Below are 17,579 nucleotides of genomic sequence, written 5' to 3'. Positions count from 1 at the left end.
TTTCTGAGTACTTTAATTTTCAACAAGATGGAGCTCCAAAGCATCAAGCTCACAAAGCAGTTGAGCTCTTAATTAATGAAACCCTAGAATTCATTTAGCTAACAGCTCAGTGGCATCAAAGACTTAAGGGTCCTTTTACAAAGTCGCAGTAAAATGTGGCCTGCAGTAGTGTGGGCGCGTCTTTTTGGCACACGCTGGGCCACTTTTTACTGCACTGGGAAAAAAGCGATTTTTTTTATGGGCTGGAAAATGGGCATGCGCAATAATTAAAACTAGCATGTGCCTATTTATGGCCTGAGCCCTTACCACTAGTCATTGACCTAGCAGTAAGGGCTCACGCGCTACCCGCATGGTAACCATGTAGCGCACACCAACATGGCCATGCTGCCAATTACTGCTGGGAATGCCCCAGCGGTAGAAAATAGAAAAATATTTTCTACCACGGCATTCATCACGCACCAATGCCGATTTGGTGTGCATTAGTCCTCCTGTGGCTTTGTAAAAGGGCCCCTCAATGAATGTGTCAAGGTTGAAGTAGAACACTGAACACAAATTATGAATTAACTAAGAAAAAAACATTATACTAATGTATTTTCAAAGGTCATACTAAGGGGCCCTTTTACAAAGCAGCAGGTAGGGCTACGTGTGCAGCAAAACAGCAGTACTGCTGGGCACACCCAGGTGCCCTGCGGTAGTTCTGAATTCACCACACACTGTTTCCTACACTAGAAAACAATTTGTATTTTCTAGTTCGGGGGGAGGAGAGGGCGTTCTGGGTGGTAATCTGGCAGTGTGGGCATGTTACCGCGCACTACCTAATTATCACATGAGTAGCACGTTAGCCCTTACCACCTTCTAAATAGGAGGTGGTAAGGACTCAGGTGGTAATGGCCGTGTGCTAATTTGGAAATTAGTGCGTGGCCATTAATGGCAGAAATAAAAAAATCTGCCATTTTAGAGCCACGCTAAAAAGTGGCCAAAGAAAGTGAGAAACCCATGTGATAAACCTACTGCTGGCCACGTTTTAGTGTGGCTTAATAAAAGGACCCCTAAATGTTTAAACAATTGCAAAGTATTTTGAAAGTATGTAAGGGGTTTCATTTTTTCTGGACACCGTGTATCATAACTTCAGCTATCAAACACAGCTAAAGTTGCGTATGTATTTGTGTGAAGGTGCAACTGTAAGCAAGTCTGTGGGCAGATACTCTAGGGGAATTCTATACTCAATATTCTATACTCTATACTCAATGGAGGAGTGGCCTAGTGGTTAGGGTGGTGGACTTTGGTCCTGAGGAATTGAGTTCAATTCCCACTTTAGGCACAGGCAGCTCCTTGTGACTCTGGGCAAGTCACTTAACCCTCCATTGCCCCAGGTACAAATAAGTACCTGTATACAATATGTAAGCCACATTGAGCCTTCCATGAGTGGGAAAGCGCAGGGTACAAATGTAACAACAACAAAAAAATATTCTGAATGCTCTATCTGCTGGATTCTATATATGGTGCCAAATTTGTGTCTGTGCCTGAGATACGTGCTCAAAATAATTGAAAAAAGAGCTCTGAAACATCAATAATTGGGTGCTAGCAACCAATTATTAATGTTAATTGGCACACTTTATTCATTAACATTTAACATATAAGTGATAACAAGGTTTTACAGATATATAAGAGAAATATTTTAAGAGAGATGACATTATATCAAGATCATAGAGTAAAATCAAGATTAGGAGTATTAACTTTTAGAACAAATGTAATGCATGTTGCCTAGTGTTCCTATGCCTGTGGTATCACCTTTTAGATATTTTCTGAAAAGGAAGGTTTTAAGTAATTTATGAAAACATAAGTAGTTTTTTTTTGTTATATTTGTACCCTGCGCTTTCCCACTCATGGCAGGCTCAATGCTGCTTACATATTGTATACAAGTACTTATTTGTACCTGGGGCAATGGAGGGTTAAGTGACTTGCCCAGAGTCACAAGGAGTTGTTCTCTCATCTGATTTGTTTGGGAAGGAATTCCATAACTTGGTGCTCTGAGAAGTGAATCTTGCTGTGAGAATCGATTTATAAACTGCCTTCTTGTAACTGGGGAAGTGAAGGAGTAAGTAATCTCTGATCCCTGGGACTGAATTTCATAGCTGAAGATCCACTAAAGTCTGCATATACTGTGGTGTCAAACCGTACAGCATTTTAAAGATAAATACACATAGTCCCCAGTGTTTACTAAGCCACGCTATAGGCACGCTAGAGTTTTAGCGTGCGTTAAAAATTAGCATGTGCTAATGCTACAGACACTCATAGGAATATATAGGTGTCTCTAGCATTTAGCATGTGCTAATTTTAGCGCGTGCTAAAAATACTAGCGCACTTGGGGCCATTTTACTAAGCTGTGCAGGCGCCTACACATGCCCAATGCATGTCAATTTGGAGTTACCACCTGGTTACCGCGTGGCCCTTGCAGTAATTTCATTTTTGATGCGCGTCCGCTACGTGCACCAGAAAATAATTTTTATTTTCTGACACACGGCAGAAACTGGGCGGTAATCGTCATTCTGCGTGCGTAGACAATTATCACACGTTTGCCGCATGAGGCCTTGCTGCTAAGTCAATGGCTGGTGGTAAGGTCTCAGAGCCAAAATGGACATGCACCAATTTTAATTTTGCCGCACATCCATTTTTTGGCAAAAATTTTAAAAAGGCCTTTTCTACAGATGCGCTGAAAAATGGATCTGCGCACGCCCAAAACACGCTACTACACTACCGCAGCCCATTTTCGGCACACCTTAGTAAAAGGGCCCCTTAGTAAACAGGGCCCATGGTTTGAAATTGACCCTGATTTTAATGGAAGCCATTAAAATTTTTAAATTTTAAACTTTAAAATTTATGCACGTATTTGGCAGCACACTATTCTATAATTCTGGGCACTGACATCCCATAACGTGTATCTCAAAAGGAGGTGTGGCCATGGGAGGGACATGGGTGTATCAGGGGCATTTCAAAAAGTTGCACGTTTAGTTATAGAATACTGTGTCAGCGTGCTTACATGGGCACCAGCATTTACATGAAGTTTTAACAGCTGTAAGTCTGGTGTCCAAAGTTAGGGCACAGGAATCAGCACTAACTTCTATTCTATTAAGGACACGTGCCCATTATAGGTTAGTGCTTAGCACCAATTTTTTGAGCACCATTTATAGAATTACCCCCTATTTGTACAACTAATCATTGACTTTGAGTAAAAAGTCATTTTTGAATGCAATCAGCATAAAACATTTGTTACTCATAGATGCAGAAATTTGAACTCTTTGTACTGAATTCCCCAGCCATAAGACTCTGCTCCCTTCTGAAGATCAATCCCCCAGCTCACTGTCTTCCTGTTCCCTGCTTACTCCCATGCTCAACCTACCCTTCTCCCCCAAGCTAGATCTCTCCCTCAACTTTTAGGCCCAACTCCCCTAGCTTTCTTTCTTTGTTTCCCCCAAGCTTAAACTCTCCCTCCTCCTCAGTTCTCTTTCTACCCTCAGATTATCCCACCTCTGTCTCTCTGCCCTATTTCTAGCTCCCTCCCCCACTTTCCTCACTGTCTCTATGTCTTTCTGCAGCCCTCTCCGACTCTGTTCAATTCTCTAGAACTTTCTTTCCCCCTGTCCCCACATTTTGTTTCTCTTCTGCAGCTCTTTGCTTCCTTCTCTCTCCTTCCTTCCCTCTTTACTTTCTGTCTTGCTTCCCATCGTCACCCAATCTCCGTTAATATTCCATAGATCCATTCCTTCTAAACAGGATTCCTTTGTGTTTATGGACACCTAAAATTCTGCAGGGGAGGGAATTTCCCACATAAATTCTGTGTTGCACTGTTGTGCAAAATTTCTACAGGAGTGCAGAAAAGAGGGCATAGAACATCTGTGGTGCCCTCTCCTGTGTGATATGATTTTTTTTTTTTTTTTTTGCAACTGGAATAAGTGTCTTTTTTTTTCTAAATACTTTACAAGTCCTGCTTTTATGACAGTTATCATTTAGATGTTTTCAGATATTTAACCTCAAGAGACTTTGAAAAAAATGGGGTAAATCAAATCCATAGAAAGTTACTCATCATCAGACACATATTCACCCTCATAGAAATCAATAGCAACTCACATTTAAAAGTCATTATTTATTTATTTATAACCCCAGTATAACCACCAATGCACAATAGTCTCACTTATTTGTAACTTCATAGTTTGAAAACCATGCCTTGTATTATCTCCATTATCTTTCCTTTGTGCTATGTTTGATGAACCAGTTTTTTTCTGATTTTCAAAGCTTTTATTCAACTAAAATGGCCTGGCTAGAAAATTGTACCTCGACCTTTCTAAAACTATACATGGACTTTCACGATATGTGTATTTTTTGCCAGGTTAAAAAAAACATTCCCCATGTTGGTAAACACTGACTGCCCTACACATTTGTTTTTCAATTGTATATGTACAGTTTTGCCTCTGTTCAGCCTTCTGTATAAAAGAATGGGCAAAGTAGATGGGTAATTTTAGTGTGCATGCTTTGCAGCTGCTAATTTCCAAATGGAAACAGTGCAGATAGTTTCCTTTTGAAAATCAAATGCCATATGTGTGGGTAGAATATGCTGAAAATAAAATGGACATTGCAAAATGGCCACCAAAATGATTAAATCTAGTCTTCAAAGATATTATGCATTCTGTTCTAATAGTCTGTGTTGCTTTAACATAGACATAATAGAGGAATGCACTAGATATTTGTCTCCAGAAATATTTCATTTTCTCTCTTCCATCCACATGCATCCTCTGCATTATAGAGTGATATAGTTTCAGGCATGTATTAACCACGCCATTTAAGAAAATAATAAAGAGACTTAGTGCTGGATGTGTAACAGATTTTTCCATAGGCACAGAATGACAAATCGGTCCCAGAGAGAGTGTTTTATTATATTCTATGATGCCTGTCCTTCCTTTTGAAATATCTGGTAAAGTGTACTCCCCCCAAGCTAAATGTTTGCATATATGCAGTACTGTTGTCCAACGCCACCCGGTTAATAACAACTTTAAACTTGCACTCTGTATTTGTATGCTCAAAGATGTTTTAAAGAGAACTAGCAGAAAAAGAGCACAACCAAGCTGATAGAAATGTTTAAATAATTCTTTGCAAATGCCCTAGGTTAATTTAGATCTTAGAAAACACATTAGGAAATTAAGCTGTAATGTGAGCTAATTCAAATTTTAATTTGGCAAAAAAGAATCATCCAATGACTCAGTTAATGTAAATAGAAGTGTAGCACAGAGAATCCTAAAGGAGATGGATAATTAGCTTCTTTTGTTATTGCCACAAAAAGAATGTGGTATTGTCTTGGAGGTGCAAACTCGCTGCGGCGTGCTAAGGACTAATCTGCTTCATTTGTTTTGCTTTAACAATTATTTACGTTATCCTTTTTCAGGATGAAGCGGCACAGCCACTGAATTTGTCAAACCGGCCCAAGACAGCTGAGCCCGTCAAGTCCCCAACGTCGCCAACACAGAACCTCTTCTCAGTTAGCAAAACCAGTCCTGTGACCTTGCCATGCAAAAGTAGCAACCCCAGCCCTGTCAGTGGACCCCTGGGAAGGGGATCCTCTTTAGGTAAAGTTGGTTTTGTTAACATGACAAAAGAATGTTTAATTTTAAAATGAATGTTTTACTTTTCTTGGAAATAGCTGACAGTCCAAGAAAGGCAAAGAACTAGTCAGAAGAAATTTAAACATATCATGGTGAGAACTGTCAAATTTATTAATACCATTCTATGGGCTGGCCATAGTGGTGAAGATCACTGGCAATGTGTGATCAACATGGAATATTTAACAATAAATGCCATATTTTTTTAAAAATAAAGATGCTATATCAATGTAACTTGCCTGTGTTAAGCTATCCTGGGAATATAAGTGCATATGCGGTTAGGCTTCAGGACTTCAGTTGTAGAGATGGTGTAAATGCTTGTGCCTAGTTGCCAGAGATACACACACAACTTTCTGAATTCTGTAAGTTACACACATAAGTCTGAGTTTTGTCTGTGCCCTGCCCAGACTTTACCCATTTATACGACTACCTGTTAAATGTACGGGACGGAAGATATGCATGTATTTAGGGGCCCTTTTACTTAAGGGTTGCTGTGTGGCAAAGAGCTTGCCATGCAGCAACTCGGAACTAGCACTGGTCCAACACAGCCTGCCAGCGGTAGTTCCGCCTTGAGTATATGCCATTGCCAGCACTATGGAACTTTTTCCCGTAATTATTAGTGTGGCGCTAACTCAGCGGTAATCGGGCAGTTATGTGCACTCTCCGGTTACCACTGGGTTACCGCAAGAGCCCTTACAGCCACTTCAGTGGGTGGCAGTAAGGGCTCCCCCCTTCATGGCCATATGGTAAATGCAATTTTACTGCATGGCAATTTTGATTTTCGGACTTTTTTACCCACTGTGGTAAAAAGGGCCCTGGTGCGCAGCAAAAACAGCTGCTGCTGCTACCGCAAGGCCGTTTTTACCACAGCTTGGTGAAAGGGCTCCTTACAGAACAGCATGTAGTGGGACATTTGGCAATTATATGCATATGTGCCTTATAGTCATTTGTGCCCATGTTAACACCTTCTTTCTAAAATTACCCCCCATGGTTCTGCATTGTTCCCACTGCTGGCACACCTGGAGGAGTAGATGTTTGTCCTGGGAATTAAACACAGGTCTCCACCATGGCAATGTGAAACACTATTTATTTATTTAAAAATGTATAAATTGCTCTATCCTACAATACAATTCTAGGCAGTTTGCAAAGCAACATACATAATAAAAACATTCAAACATAAGAAACATTTTGACAAAATTTAGCATAAACTAATAAAACAAAACATAATACAGTATATACCCGCAGCAATTAAATAATACAATTCTCCATTGTAGCAGCTGTCTTAAATATCAGCAAATGCTTGAGTGAACATATATGCCTTTCGTTTTTTTTCTAAACTGCGTAATAGAACAAATCTTACACAGTGCCTCAGGTAGTGCATTTCACAGAACTGCCCTCTCTATGTAAAATGTACAAGAATGATATATATCCAACCGAACATGCCGGAAAGGTGGAACCAGTTCAGTCTTTTACTACCAATGTTTGGATAATTGTTTGCTGATATGAACTCATCATGCTCAAAGGAAAAGGAGAGGGGGAGGAGACCTCAGTAGCAGCCCTGAATCTTATGATGCTTAAGTCAGTGTTGCTTAAGTCAGAAGAGGTGCAGCATAGTTTTAATCATATGAGGCAGGCAGGTCCCCTAGGAGCAGTGCATTTTTTCTAGCAAAAAAGGTGCTGGTACTCAAATGCTAGTCTGCCCTTCAGAGGTGGGGTGATCACTGAGGAACCCACCTCACAATAGCCAGGCCCCCTGCAACCAGTCACAGAATCTATGACAAGATAGAATTGGTGTGTAGAGCCTGAGCTCTTTCATTAAAACTTGGGGTCCATGTGTCAATTTTAGCAGACAATGGAAAAGGTGCCGGTACTCAGTACCCCCCAGTACCCCCTCAAGAAAAGCCCTGCCTAGGAGTCTTGCCCTGTATGACTGAAACTGTGATTTTGCTGAACCATCTTTAGGGGAACATTGGGCTTCAGTGACTGTATATTTTGTTTGAAATCCCTTTTTTATAAATCTTAAATCTTTCTCTTTCTCTTGTACCTACTGCGCACAAACAGCAAATGATGAATGGCTTATGGGGCTGCCACACAAGTGTGATGGTTGCAGTAACAGGCCCTAAACGTGGAGAGGTTGCCAATGCCACCCTTATAAATCTAAAATAAGAAAGAGAGGGGCATAATCGAACGTCGCCGGCCAAATAGATCGCCGGCGATCTATGTTGGTGGCAGCGCTACAGCTGGCCGGAACCGTATTATCAAAAAAGATGGCCGGCCATCTTTTTTGTCGATAATATGGTTTAGCCCGGCCAAATGCCGTGGAGTTCGCCGGGTTTGAGATGGCCGGGTTTGTTTTTCAGCGATAATGGAGTTATGTCGGCCATCTCAAACCCCGGCCAAATTCAAGGCATTTGGCCGTGGGAGAAGCCAGCATTTTTAGTGCACTGGCCCCCCTGACATGCCAGGACACCAACCAGCCACCCTAGGGGTCACTGCGGTGGACTTCAGAAAAGCTCCCACGTGCATAGCTCCCTTACTTTGGGAGCTGAGCCCCCCAACCCTCCCCCCCAAACCCACTACCCACAAATGTACTGCACCCACTAAAATTGCTCCAGGGACCTGCATACAGCCTCTAGGACTTATTGCTGCTGTATAACTTTGGCACACCAGTTCACACCTGAAGACTAATCTCTCTGAAAACGTCCTTTCTTGAAATAACCACGTTTACTCACAGTTAACTGCAGATCAGAGGGTGTGCCCCATTGGCAAAGAGTCCCCTGGTACTAAGATTAGCAGTAGGTCAGAGCTGGCACAATGGTGTACAATGCCCTCTTTCAGCACCATTCAAGGTAAGAACTACATTCTCTAACGTGGGTAATACAGGAAAGGGAACTAAAACTGGCTTACAAAAATGGCACTACCGCATGGACTACAACAGGAAACAAAACAGGGCACACTCTGACCCAGTTAGCAGGGGGGAAAAGCACCATGGGAGTAGAGCCCAGTACCCTACACCCACCACAATGCATTGCTAATGTGACTCTGCAGGGCACCTAACAGAAAAGGTGTCACACTCACCCGAGAGCCACATCGCAACCAGGGAAAGGCTGTCGGATGATACAACACATTCTGCTGTCTTGGAGGTGGGTACGGCATTTGAGGCTGGCATACAGGCTGGCAGAAAAGATTTTTAGTTTTATTTTTTTAGTATGGAAGGGGGTTGGTGACCACTGGGGGAGTATGGGGAGGTCATCCCCCATTCCCTCCAGTGGTCATCTGGTCAGTTGGGGCACCTTTTTGAGGCTTGGTCGTGAAAATAAAAGGACCAAGTAAACCCGGTGAAATACTGCTTCACGCCGCTTTTTTTTTCCATTATCGGCGAAAGCCGGCCATCTGGTAGCCACGCCCATGCCCGCTTATGTCCCGCCTTCGCTAATCTACCGACACGCCCCCTTGAACTTTCGCTGGTGAAGCGACGGGAAAGCAGCGATGCTGTCAAAAATGCCGCTTTCGATTATACCGATTTCGCCGCTTTTAAGAAATCACCGGCCATCTCCCGATTTGTGTCGGAAGATGGCCGGCGATAACTTTCGATTATAAGCTGGATAGTTATTTTTAAAAAATTGATTGGATCATTTTGAAGGCAAATTTCAAAAAAGCTCACATTATTACAGGATTCATGGGTTCTTTAACCTGCAGACTCTGCACGGTTCTCAAAGGGAAAGTGTGGGCGTACTTATCCTTTGAAAACTATCTAGGGGAAAAAGATCAGTGAGATTTTCACTTGCTTTTTTTGCAGGTGATTTTCCCCTTCCAAATGATGAAAGTAGTTCAAAAACTGAATCCACACTTCTTTGATAACTGTCGGGCTTGTTGGCAGTATATATTAAATGAATAAATAACCATTTAAAAAAATTACTTCCCCTGACCGTACCTCGCCTCAAGAGATACTGCTTTTATCCATAGGTAAAAGGGAAATGGAAAGGGACTTGCTAATACCACCTTTCTGTTTTTTTTTTTTTTTTTTTGCAACTACTTTCAAAATGGTTTACATAGAGGGGCATTTTCGAAAGAAATGTCCAAGTTGCGATTTGGAAGTCTTTGAAAAATGTCGAAATCCAGGAGTGGGGAAAACCATATTTTCAAAAAAAGATGGACGTCCATCTTTCATTTTGAAAATACCGTCAGAGACGTCCAAATCCATAAATTTGGATGTCCCTAGATTTGGACATCCATAGACGTGGACGCCTTTGACTTACGGTGATTTTTGAAACCAAAGATGTCCATGTCAAAAACGTCCAAATGTAAGCCATTTGGACTTGGGAGGAGCCAGCATTTGTAGTGCACTTGTCCCCCTGACATGCCAGGATACCAACCGGGCACCCTAGGGGGCACTGCAGTGGACTACATAAAATGCTCCCAATAACATAACTCCCTTTCCTTGTGTGCTGAGCCCCCTAATCCCCCCTCCAACCCACTACCCACAACTGTACACCACTACCAAAGCCCTTACGGGTGATGGGGGGGGGGGGGGCAGTTATATATGGGTACATTGGGTTTGTGGTGGGTTTTGGAGAGCTCTCTGTTTCCTCCACAAATGTAACAGGTGGGGGGGGGGGGTATGGGCCTGGGTCCGCCTGGCTGAAGTGCACTGCAGTACCCACTAAAACTGCTCCTGGGACCTTCATGCACTGTCATGGACCTGAGTATGACATCTGAGGCTGGCATAGAGGCTGGCACAACATATTTTTAAAGATGTATTTTGAGGGTGGGAGGGGGTTAGTGATCACTGGGGGAGTAATGGGAGGTCATCCTCGATTCTCTCTGGTGGTCATCTGGTCATTTCGGTCACCTTTTTGTGCATTATTCGTAAAATAAAAAAACACTTCTGAGTGAAAATGTCCAAGTGTTTGTCAGGACCTAAGAAACAAGATGGCAAACGATCCGCAAAATCCAACGTGGAGACAAACAAAGCAGATCAATCAGTGATATGGTTCGGGCGAATCTCTGAAAATAAAGTTTTGAACCATATCACTGATTGATCTGCTTTGTTTGTCTCCAAGTGTTTGTCAGGGATATCCTTGCTTTTTTCGATTATGGGTCAAAGACATCCAAGTGTTAGGCACGCCCAAGTCCCGCCTTCGCTATGGCTCCGACACACCCCCTTGAAATTTGGATGTCCTTGTAATGGACTGCAGTTGGGGACATCCAAAATCGGGTTTTGATTATACCGATTTGGACGTCTCTGTGAGAAGGACGTCTATCTTCCGATTTATGTCGAAAGATGGACGTCCTTCTCTTTCGAAAATCAGCCTGATAGTATATATAGGTACTTATTTGTACCTGGGGAAATGGAGAGTTAAGTGACATACCCAGAGTCACAAGGTGCTGCAGTGGGAATCAAACCCAGTTCCACTAACCACTAGACTATTCCTCTACTTGCATTGCTGCTCCTAGTGCCAATTATTATTCACATACAGGCTGAGTAATTTTCAGACAAGGTAAATGACTTTTGAACATGGTCCTCCCCTGCGTATTCCAGGTCTTGGAGTTGCTCTTTTATATAATTTAAGTAGAGTGCTTGAATGCACCTGAATCTGAGAGACATGGTGATCTGATTACAATATACAGCAAAATAACTATGATAATGAGCACCTGCAATAATAAATACAATGTCTGTACAAGCCATAAAACATGTTAATCTGTGGAATGCAATTACATCGTTTTATTACAAAATTGAATAAACTATTCCGAAATGTTAACATTGCAAGTGAAGAATTCTGTCTTCTTAGTCTAGTGACATAAATAAAGCACTTGGCCTTCTGTCTCACAGCTTGGAAAGTTATCAAAACCCCACAAGTGAAAACTGCACACTCTAGTATGGAAAGAAGCATGTTAGACTCCTAAATTTAAGATTTGTTTAAAGAAAACTTCATTGGCCAGGTTGTGGTATAAAATAACTAACATTTAATGCATTTTTGCGTTTGCAGATATACTCTCTAGTCTTAACTCACCGGCCCTTTTTGGGGACCAGGACACAGTCATGAAAGCTATTCAGGAGGCACGTAAGATGAGAGAGCAGATCCAGAGAGAACAGCACCAGCACCAGCACCAGCACCAGCAGACACATGGTGCTGATGGAAAATTGCCGTCCCTGAACAGCATGGGGCTAAACAACTGCAGGAGTGACAAGGTAACTTCTCCTTTTCTGACACCGCCCATTGCTCATATTTCCTTCCCCTCTTAAAGCCATTCAACATTTCCTCTTCTCCTGAATCTAACAAACTCCTATTTTAAATTTAAAATAGTTCCTTACCATATAGTGAGAGCCACAGATAAGTTTTCAAGAATTAACTACTACTACTTGCTACTACTACTTAACATTTCTAGAGTGCTACTAGGGTTACGCAGTGTTGTACAAATTAACAAAGAAGGTCGGTCCCTGCTCAAAGGAGCTTACAATCTAAAGAACGAAATGTCAAGTTGGGGCAGTCTAGATTTCCTGAGTAGAGGTGTAGTGGTTAGGTGCCGAAGGCAACATTGAAGAGGTGGGCTTTGAGCAAGGATTTGAAGATGGGCAGGGAGGGGGCCTGGCGTATGGGTTCAGGGAGTCCGTTCCATGCATGGGGTGAGGCGAGGCAGAAAGGGCGGAGCCTGGAGTTGGCGGTGGTGGAGAAGGGTACTGAAAGGAGGGATTTGTCCTGAGAGCGGAGGTTACGGGTAGGAATGTAAGGGGAGATGAGGGTTGAGAGGTAAGGAGGGGCTGCAGATCGAGTGCATTTGTAGGTTAGTAGCAAAAGCTTGAACTGAATGCGGTACCTGATTGGAAGCCAATGAAGTGACTTGAGGAGAGGGGTGATATGAGTGTATCAGTCCAGGCGGAAGATAAGACGTGCAGCAGAGTTCTGAATGGACTGTAGGGGGGATAGATGGCTAAGTGGGAGACCAGTGAGGAGTAGGTTGCAGTAGTCAAGGCGAGAGGTAATGAGAGAGTGGATGAGAGTTCGGGTGGTGTGCTCAGAGAGGAAAGGGCGAATTTTGCTAATGTTATAGAGGAAGAAGCGGCAGGTCTTGGCAATCTGCTGGATATGCGCAGAGAAGGAGAGGGAGGGGTCGAAGATGACACCGAGGTTAACACGCCTCCTTTCTTAAAGCCATTGACCAGTGCCTTCATTTTTAGTAAATATTCCCAACACTTTTTCATATTTGAATTTGTATTTAGATGTGTGGCTACAATTACAGTATTTGTTCTTAAACACTTTTTTTGTGCTGCTTCAAACATACTTCAAAAGCACAAGCTTTCTGAAGAGATCACTGTGCATGGGGAGGGAAATTTAAAACTGTTACAGGTACTAGAAACTCATGGGTACCTTCTACCTGAGATCTGCAAATGAAGATCAACATGGACAAAGGCGGATTAAAAATAATAAATCCAAATGCAGACCAGCAGGGGAAAATGGGTATTTTTGGACCCGCTCACATTGTCATTGAAGCTGTTACAAAATACGTGCATCTCGTTAAGATACACACAAAGATTCCAAGATGTTATTTAAGTGTCTTCATTTGCTTTTTATTTTTGAATCATAAATTTCTTCCTGCTTCTTTGAGCTTTCAGCACAATCCTAATAAGAGCAATCAGCACTCTCCTCTGTTTAGTCATAGTGCCGTGCAGGGCCGGTCTTAGCAAGTGCGGGGCCCTATGCAGACCAATTTGATGGGGCCCCACCCTAGCCCTGCCCCTAGCTCCGCCCCCTCCCTAGCTCCAGGGCCGGTCACCCCTCCCTCCAAGCTCCCAGACCGCTCCCTCTGAGCTCCAAGGCCCCCAGCTCCATGGCCTCCCTCCCTCCCAGCTCCAAGGCCCCCCTCCCTCCCTCCCAGTCATTTTTTAACATCCCCCTCCAAAATCCAGTATTAGGTATGCCCAGAATACAAAACACTCAGGACCTATAGAGCAATTCTACCATACCATAAGCAGCCATTTCTACTAAATCACACAAAGAAAAGGAAAACATCTTAAAACACTACAGTGAGCACTAGAGCATCAATTCACCTATTGTAAAATGAAACCAGACAGAATAGTACAGATCGTCGTCGATCCTGCACAGTCAATGCCAAGTGAAAGCCATGTCTTTTTCATAAACACAGATACACCCTAATCCACTATATAATAAGTAGTAATATTAAAACTTTCTATTTAGACAAAAATTAAACTGAACCCCCAAGATGCCAGACTCTGCATACAATGCAACACCACAGAAACAGAAAATGTCCCCTAGTACTGTGCAAAATATAAAGACAGCAGATGTAAATTTGAAAAAAAACCTAACAAATACCAATCACCACTTTTTCAAATTAACAAATAGAAATAAAACAAATATAGAAAATAAAATAATACCATTTTATTGGACTAATAGATTTAGCTTTCAGAGGCCAAAACATCCTTCCTCAGGTCAATATAGTATAGTACTGTTACAGTATCCTATCCTGACCTGAGGAAGGGGGTTTTGTTCTCCGAAAGTTAGACAAAATGTATTAAAAATGTATTAAAATTAGTCCAATCAAAAGATTACCTTGTTTACATGTTCTATATTATAAACATTTATTAACACATCTACAATACTACTTTATCCTAAAGCAAAAAAATAAAAATATATATTTTATTTACAGTTTGTTGTCTCAGGTTTCTCCTTTCCTCATCTTCTTTTCACTGTCTTCCTTCCATCCAGCATCTGTCTTCGGTCTCTCTCTGCCATCCAGTGTCTGCCCTCTCTGCTGTCCCCTCCATCCAATGTCTGCCCTCTCTCCCTGCTCCTTCCATCCACATATGCCCTCTATCTCTGCTCCTTCCATGATCCATCCACCATCTGCCCCTGTCTGCCCTCTCTCTCCCCCCCATCCATTCACAGTCTGCCCTTTCTATCCCTTCCATCCACTGTCAGCCCTCTCTCTCTCTGCCCCTTCAATCCACCATTTGCCCTCCCTCTGTCATCCATCCAGGGTTTGCCCTCCCTCTCGCTCCCCCATCCAGGATCTGCCCCTCTCTCCGCCCCTTTTTTTTCAGCCCCCAGTTCCAGCCCCACTATCCCACCAGTCCCGAGCTTCAGCCCCCCAGCCACTTCTCCCTGTCCCCTTTTCAGCCTCCAGTCCCAGTACTAGCCCCCTTATCCCACCTACCCTCCTTTTCAGCCCCCAGTTCCAGCCCCCTTCATCCACATGCCTTGTATTAGGGCCCCCTTTTCAGAACCATTCTCCCACCTGACCCACGCATGCCCCATTTTCCCACCAGCCCCAGGCCTCATATGGCTCCTTCTCAGACCCCAGTGACAGTCCCCTTCTCCCATCCAAGAACCCCAGTCCCCTCCCCACCCGTCCCCTTCAACCATCCATGAACCCCCTTCCTGCCCCTTCTCCCATCCGTGATCCCCTCCCCAACCCCAGTCCCCTTCAACCATACAAGAACCCCCTCCCCACCCCTTCTCCCATCCGTGAATACCCCTCCCACCTCAGTCCCCTTATCCCATCCAAGAACCCCAGTCTCCTCCCCACCTGTCCTCTTCTCCCATCCGAGAATCCCCTCCCCAACCCCAGTCCCCTTCAACCATCCAGGAACCCCCTCCCCACCCCTTCTCCCATCCGTGAATACCCCTCCCACCTCAGTCCCCTTATCCCATTCAAGAACCCCAGTCCCCTCCCCACCTGTTCTCTTCTCCCATCCGTGACCCCCTCCTCAACTCCAGTCCCCTTCTACCATCCAATAACCCCCTCCCCACCCCCTTCTCCCATCCGTGAATACCCCTCCCATCTCAGTCCCCTTATCCCATTCAAGAACCCCAGTCCCCTCCCCACCTGTCCTCTTCTCCCATCCGAGAATCCCCTCCCCAACCCCAGTCCCCTTCAACCATCCCCCTCCCCACTCCTTCTCCCATCCGTGAATACCCCTCCCACCTCAGTCCCCTTATCCCATTCAAGAACCCCAGTCCCCTCCCCACCTGTCCTCTTTTCCCATCCGAGAATCCCCTCCCCAACCCCAGTCCCCTTCAACCATCCAAGAACCCCCTCCCCACCCCTTCTCCCATCCGTGAATACCCCTCCCACCTCAGTCCCCTTATCCCATTCAAGAACCCCAGTCCCCTCCCCACCTGTCCTCTTCTCCCATCTGTGACCCCCTCCCCAACTCCAGTCCCCTTCTACCATCCAATAACCCCCTCCCCACCCCCTTCTCCCATCCGTGAATACCCCTCCCACCTCAGTCCCCTTATCCCATTCAAGAACCCCAGTCCCCTCCCCACCTGTCCTCTTCTCCCATCCGAGAATCCCCTCCCCAACCCCAGTCCCCTTCAACCATTCCCCTCCCCACTCCTTCTCCCATCCGTGAATACCCCTCCCACCTCAGTCCCCTTATCCCATTCAAGAACCCCAGTCCCCTCCCCACCTGTCCTCTTCTCCCATCCGAGAATCCCCTCCCCAACCCCGGTCCCCTTCAACTATCCCCCTCTCCACCCCTTCTCCTATCCGTGAACCCCCTCTCCACCTCCCCATTTGAGAACCCCCACCCTACCCTTCCCCCACCTGAGAACCCCCACCCCCCCACCCTTCCCCCACCTGAGAACCCCCACCCCCCACCCTTCTCCCATCTGAGTCCCTCCCCCCCTCCCCGACCCACCTACCAGCTGAGCTCCATTCTGCCGCCCACCACCCTCACTGCCTTTAAAAAAACAATTTGGAAGCGTCGGAGAGACAGTGACAGGCAGCGCCTCGCGTCTTGCCTGCTACTAAAAATCTCTTCGATGTCGTTCAGGCCTTCCCCACATTGAGTCCCGCCCGCCCTCGCGGTAATTGGACATTACCTCAGAGGAGGGCGGGACTCAATGTGGGAAGGCCCAATGACGTCGAACAGATTTTAGTAGCAGGGCGGGCAGATGCGAGGCACTGCCTGTCACTTTCGGCGCTTCCAAATTGCGTTTTTAAAGGCAGGAGACAGGAGAGCAGCGACTCGGAGCACCCCTCCCACCCGCTGGCATCGGGGGGGCGGACCGCCCCCACCACGCCGCCGTCGAGCATCGGATTCATTGGGAGAGAGGGAGGACGGAAGGACGGACTGGAGCTCGGGCGGGTGGGGCGACCTGAGGCGTGCGCGGGGCCCCTCTGAGCGTGGGGGTCCTATGCGGCCGCCTCGGTCGCCTCGCCTTAAGACCGGCCCTGGTGCCGTGAACAAATATCAGGTAGGGAGAAAGGTTTCCCCTATTTATATCTCACAGTCTTTGAAAAAGGATGCTAACACTCCCTCTTAAATAAATCCTGCAGTCATTAGCCTTCAGTCTGGCCACTAGGTGTCAATGCTCAGCAATAACAAGGACTCAGTACCCTCACAGAATCCCCAGGCTTGGCCAGCCCGGCCCAGGGAGCAGAGTCCTGGCCCGGGAGTTATGCCCATATCCTCCACATGGCAGCACACAGTGTTTGCCATTGAGCCTTGGGGGTCAGTTCGTAGATACTGCTTTAATGCAAGCAAAAAGACAATTACTTTCTTATCCTAACAAAGATCTTTTTTTTTGTTCATGTATTCAATTATATGAAAAATCTGTATAAGTAGTAAGAAATTAGTCTACCCACAATCAAAATCTTGCTGTACACCGCCTTGAGCGAATCCTTCAAAAAGGAGATAAATAAATCCTAATAAATAAATAACATGCTTTTGGCAAGCCTAGTAGTATGAGTTAGGTCTGACACCTAATCTACTGAATAATACCAGGCAACATTCAAATGGTCTGTACATGCCTCTGATGCTGAAAGAAGCGAAATGTTAGAAGGCCCCCCAGTTTCTCAGCTTTGACAATTTATTGATACTTGATAGGGTTCTATTCATATAATACACCCTGGCCATGTAATTTTGAATCAGGCCTTGATTGATTGCATGGTGTTGTATGT

General features: G+C 44.8%; 1 protein-coding gene across 1 annotated transcript in view; it reads left to right on the top strand.

The window, feature by feature from the left end:
• The window catches only part of SOX6 (SRY-box transcription factor 6), an 802,914-nt gene that overhangs the window by 603,501 nt on the left and 181,834 nt on the right, over nt 1-17,579 (top strand). Inside the window, exons 10-11 of the mRNA XM_030201055.1 lie at nt 5,438-5,618; nt 11,642-11,844. Of these exons, the coding sequence (XP_030056915.1) occupies nt 5,438-5,618; nt 11,642-11,844 (384 nt within the window). The remainder of the gene's footprint in view (nt 1-5,437; nt 5,619-11,641; nt 11,845-17,579) is intronic.

This window comes from Microcaecilia unicolor, chromosome 4, assembly GCF_901765095.1.
Source record: "Microcaecilia unicolor chromosome 4, aMicUni1.1, whole genome shotgun sequence".
NCBI lineage: Eukaryota > Metazoa > Chordata > Amphibia > Gymnophiona > Siphonopidae > Microcaecilia > Microcaecilia unicolor.
The sequence above is the reverse complement of the archived record's forward strand: the minus strand, read 5'-3'. Positions and strand labels throughout refer to the sequence as shown.